At 41.1% G+C, this 6,000-nt stretch overlaps 1 protein-coding gene across 1 annotated transcript in view; it reads right to left on the reverse strand.

The window, feature by feature from the left end:
- The window catches only part of LOC112227145 (ephrin type-B receptor 3-like), a 70,763-nt gene extending 66,990 nt beyond the window's left edge, over nucleotides 1-3,773 (reverse strand). Inside the window, exon 1 of the mRNA XM_042307992.1 lies at nucleotides 3,172-3,773. Within this exon, the coding sequence (XP_042163926.1) occupies nucleotides 3,172-3,235 (64 nt within the window). The 5' untranslated portion in view covers nucleotides 3,236-3,773. The remainder of the gene's footprint in view (nucleotides 1-3,171) is intronic.
- Between the last annotated feature and the right edge of the window lie 2,227 nt (nucleotides 3,774-6,000).

Below are 6,000 nucleotides of genomic sequence, written 5' to 3' on the forward strand. Positions count from 1 at the left end.
GGAACACACAGGCTAATGTTTCATTCATTTTGTTGAGTTGGGAGGCTATGAAAGGAAGGCCACTCCTCGTATTCAATTATTTTGACACGTACTTCCACAAATATATGAAATATTTAAAGGCCTAACATCTCTCCACTGATTCTGTGTATAATCAGGCACATATAGATAGACATAGGCCATAACACATGGGTATTTCGACTGGAAATGGAGTGGCAAATTCAGAGTTCGCAGGTCTACTGTTTGACTATTTTCGCTGGTCTCGCTAGATGAGTGCATCTTCTATCTCCATTCTTCAATCAATCAATCAAATGTATTTATAAAGCCCTTTTTACATCAACAGATGTCACAGCGTGCTGTACAGAAACCCAGTCTAAAACCCCAAACAGTAAGCAATGCAGGTGTAGAGGCACGGTGGCTAGGAAAAACTCCCTAGAAAGACAGGAGCCTATGAAGAAACCTAGAGAGGAACCAGGCTCTGAGGGGTGGCCAGTCCTCTTCTGTCTAAGCTGAGATGTTGAGATGTTATGTTTGATGCTTGATGAACCGCTTTAATCAACTCAAGCTGACCCTAATTCGACATTCTCCTTCAGGCTATTTGCATCTGCACATGTGGTTCAAATCAGAATGATCCATATTTACCTCTAATGTACAGACAAGAGATGAGGAAAGTGTGCACTGGTATAGAGATGTTCGTCATGTATGTGCAGAAGAAAATGGCTAAGTGTGTTCTTCTGCAGTCATGCATATTTTTCGTCGCCTATTACGTCAGATATTTTTATAGAATGTTAAGGTTTTCTGAGCAATTATGTAATTGCATTTACGTTCCAATACCATGTGACTGAAAAATAGTACAGGTACACAACATTACTGTTAAAGGGGTAAGTTATAAAGAAGATTACAGGGTCAATTTGTCACATTTCCATTCTATGGGTGATTAGGAGGCCAGAGCTTATATAGCCAGATAAACTCATGGACACACCCAAGGATGCAGTTGGACACTGCACTCAAATCCACAAAACAAATAGAAATTCAATTGTTCCATTAATTCCAATTCATCTCTTGGAATTAACTAAACGACACTAAACTTAACTCAAATGAATTGGATTAATTCTATGGATGGAAGTAAAGGAAACCAACAGGCAACTGCCAATTTAAGAGCCAAACTCCAACTCATCTCCCCATCACACTGGCAACAGGGCATGGACCCCAACAGCCCTAAAACCCATAAGACACTCTAACCACTCTAACCTCCGCCCATCCCCAGAGGACAGACATTAGTTAACAACCCAGTGTTGAGTAACTGAAGTTGTTGGTCGGGGAGAAACTTGCTGATGAAAGGCCCAGTGGGACCAGCTAGGGAGGCTGCGGCTGCCGCTGCATTGATTTAGATGCTGACACCAGAATTAATGAGGGATAATACTGGCTGGCGTCCAAGAGAAGCAGATTGTACTCGGAGAAGGACAGGCAGGCAGGCAGGGAAAGACGGGGGATTTGGAGAGAAATATAAAAAGGAGCTGGTATAGCCTAAATGAATTTGCCTTGGTTTACATTGGCTGGGCTCCACCCTGTACAAATAACCTGGTCTCAGATTGGTTTGTGCTGTCTTGCCAACTCGAGTGACAATGTCTGACCATAGACGTTGGTAAGACAGTGCCAAATGTGACAATGACCATAGGAGTTGGCAAGACAGCACAAACAGATCTGGGACCAGGAAATCGTTTGGCAAGCAACTGGGAGAGTATGATCCTCTGGTAATTAGTCAGTTTGTTTTGGTTTCTGAAATGACTACATATCAGTGAAGCACTTTGGAAGGAAGGTTCAGGATTGAAATTGTTAGAGATATTGGCTTTTCCCTACAGAAAGGAAATGTACAGAGTGACGCTAAACCTTGTTACACTAAGCATGTAATGTGCACGTTGTAATGTGAGGCACCTATTTTGGAGTTATGCCAATTGAATATACAGATGTAGGATCTTAATTTGATCACTATTGTTGCTGAAAATGCAAATTTACAGTGTATTCAAGGTATAACAAGTTAATAATTTCCACTTTAAAATGTCAGACTTGATTTGGTATCAACCCCCCCCCCCCAAAAAAAATGTCCAAAAATGATAAACCAATTTTTTTTCTCAAAATTTCCTGTTGTTGCAGGATTATTTTCCTGCTAGCAAACTAGCTCAAATTAAGATCCTACATCTATATATGAAAACTACAACCTCCCCATCTATGTAAGCCCTTGTTTACTTTGTGAGAACTAATTACATCATATCATATATATATATAAATATCAGAATGTCAGAGTCCGGAATATATATATATATCTGACATTCTGATATTTTTTGGGATTTGTGTGTTTAGTTTTGTTATACTGCACTGTTGGAGCTAGAAGCATAAGCATGTCGCTGCACCTGCGATAATAACATCTGTAAAATATGTGTACGTGATACAAGTTGATTTGGGTGTATTATACAGCATTAGTCCTGAATGTCAAACTGAGCTGATTTATGGGTTTGGTCAAGCAACCAAGCATAAGGACAGAAGGCCATCCTTAGCTTGTGGGTGTGACAACAGAGCAAAAGGTACTCAACAATAGCCACAGGGATGCAGTTGCAATGTAAGCATGGGAGTGTTACACACGGGGGACTGAGAATGCAAGGCATCCTTTTCCTTTGTAGGGAAAGCTATACCAAGGAACTGTAGTTTTTCTAGTGTGTGTGTGTGTGTGTGTGTCATTGATCAGTTTCGTAGAACAATAATCATCAAATGTGTGGCTCAACCACAACACAATAAAATGGTGTGATACGAAACACGACGTATATAATAATATTTGAATAGTATGAACATAAACGGTAACTTTGTATCCTAAACAATCGATCTACTCTATCCATTGTCAACGGTGGAACATTACAACCTTTTTTTTTATTTTAGGTTATTACAGGTATCCTACAACCTGCAATCAAAATAATGAATGTTTTTATGAGCCATGCAATTGCCAAAATAAAGCTGCGCTTCATGATATTGTACAACGATTATTCATATTATTCTAACATAATTGCATTATTGGCAGTTCATCAAGGCTTGGAAACACATTCGTTGGAACATCTACATACGTGAAAGAAAAGTCGTAGAAAATAGTGTAGCATATTAACATGATGTTTTTTTTTTACATACCTTCAACAGCTAATACCACGGGAAGCACAAAGCTGCACATCCACAGCAAGTAATCCATTGTCATAAACTAGGTTCTTGCAACATGAATAAAGGCTTTGACTGGACCGGTCAGATGGTGCCACACAACATACACCACCTATAGCACTGGAGTCGATGAACGGTTTACACGTCACTTGAATTAATATGATGAATAAAACCATCCCGTTCCACTACATCCAGTCGAACGTAGTACTAATCAAGCATTTTTTGTTTTTCATTGAAATCAACGGTCAAATCCTCGAAGAGAATGGACAAAGCTTACGGAGCATTTACAATGCGCTCTTTCTACAACTCCTTTCTCGCGCTTTACCGATGCCAAATTGTTATCCAAACGCACATCTATGCCCTTGCACATTGCTCCAAAAATACAGCAAATCTTTTCTATCTAAAAACGAAGTAATCCACTTCACTAACTCCGTTGTAGCTGTTGCTCCTCAAGGAGTGTGCATTGGAATGGCAATCGGGACAGCCGAGACAGACGGGGGCTGGGGAGTGTACGGGACGGGTGGAAGGAGGGGGGTTCTGCCTTGCTCTGCGAACATGCAAGTCACACCCCTCCCGAGACGCAGAGAGAATCTCGTGCACTTTGGGGACCAGCATTAGAGATAAGAGAAAACCTTTCTTGGTTTATGTGGTGGTTTTGTTCATTCAAGCCCCATAACCTGACTGAATCAATGTGCAATACAAAACGAACTGTGGATCGGTGACGAATGTCAATAACCAAGCCTTGGATAGATGGATAGATAGCGCCTCCCACAGGTTATTGAGTTACTATTGTAGGCTAGCATGCTGTGATATTAATTACTAGCGCCTCCCGCAGGTTATTGAGTGTCAAGGTTACTATTGTAGGCTAGCATGCTGTGATTTTAATTACTGTTGACCTACTGTGATTTATTGAACTATTACAACGTAACTCATACTATCAGTAATCTGTTTTTCTTTAAGGGGGCAATCAGCAATTGAAACAATAACAAAGAATATTCCCTGCCCCTCTTTCGTTAAAAAGCTGAGGGATAGGGCTGGAGAAATGTAACCAATCTCAAATCCATAGAGCTATGGAGGCAGACTGACCATCCATATGTACAAACAAACAATCCATATGTACAAACAAAATATATGGGGGGTTGGAAATTATGCAGACAATTACATTGATGGAAGCCACAATCTATATGCAATATATAAAATAATACATATAAATAATAAAACATTTTTTTTACCATCCATGGCATCAAAATGATTGTTTTAACCATGTTTTGAGGCTATACAGTGTTTATTTACATTTGATTTGTTTACAAACATTGGAGTAAAACAAGTTTATATTTTGGGTTCTGATGTTGAACTAAACTCATGAGGTCTTTATAAGTTATATTTTTCATGGGTACACATCATTAATTTTCAAGTGCAAAACATTTATGTAGCAACTGCAGATTGCCCCTTTAAGAGATATCTTTTAAAAAATAATGACGAGTCATCATCATCACCAGCACCATTATCATACTTCCTCAAATGTTTTCTCCTTCTCATCATCCTCTCCATATCCGCTATTTCATAATTCTCTCTTGGTCATCCCCCTCTTCTCCATTACACTAGACCTCTTCCCGTTTGTCTCTCCCCCTAGCAGGACATGGCACACATTAATCCCAGTGGTATATGTAGGCAGCAGGACATGGCACACATTAATCCCAGTGGTATATGTAGGCAGCAGGACATGGCACACATTAATCCCAGTGGTATATGTAGGCAGCAGGACATGGCACACATTAATCCCAGTGGTATATGTAGGCAGCAGGACATGGTACCAGTGGTATATGTAGGCAGCAGGACATGGCACACATTAATACCAGTGGTATATGTAGGCAGCAGGACATGGCACACATTAATCCCAGTGGTATATGTAGGCAGGACAGGACATGGACATGGCACACACATTAATCCCAGTGGTATATGTAGGCAGGACAGGACATGGACACACATTAATACCAGTGGTATATGTAGGCAGGACAGGACATGGCACACATTAATCCCAGTGGTATATGTAGGCAGCAGGACATGGCACACATTAATCCCAGTGGTATATGTAGGCAGACAGGACATGGGTACAGGACATTAATCCCAGTGGTGTATGTAGGCAGCAGGACATGGCACACATTAATCCCAGTGGTATATGTAGGCAGCAGGACATGGCACACATTAATCCCAGTGGTATATGTAGGCAGCAGGACATGGCACACATTAATCCCAGGCAGCAGGACATGGCACATTAATCCCATTACATTAATCCCAGTGGTATATGTAGGCAGCAGGACATGGCACACATTAATCCCAGTGGTATATGTAGGCAGCAGGACATGGCACATTAATCCCAGTGGTATATGTAGGCAGCAGGACATGGCACACATTAATCCCAGTGGTGTATGTAGGCAGCAGGACATGGCACACATAATCCCAGTGGTATATGTAGGCAGCAGCACATGGCACACATTAATCCCAGTGGTATATGTAGGCAGCAGGACATGGCACACATTAATCCCAGTGGTATATGTAGGCAGCAGGACATGGCACACATTAATACCAGTGGTATATGTAGGCAGCAGCACATGGCACACATTAATCCCAGTGGTATATGTAGGCAGCAGGACATGGCACACATTAATCCCAGTGGTATATGTAGGCAGCAGGACATGGCACACATTAATACCAGTGGTATATGTAGGCAGCAGCACATGGCACACATTAATACCAGTGGTATATGTAGGCTGTATTCAAACAAGGCTCCCCTTTAAAACAGCT

The sequence above is a fragment of the Oncorhynchus tshawytscha genome, linkage group LG28, assembly GCF_018296145.1.
Source record: "Oncorhynchus tshawytscha isolate Ot180627B linkage group LG28, Otsh_v2.0, whole genome shotgun sequence".
Taxonomy (NCBI): domain Eukaryota; kingdom Metazoa; phylum Chordata; class Actinopteri; order Salmoniformes; family Salmonidae; genus Oncorhynchus; species Oncorhynchus tshawytscha.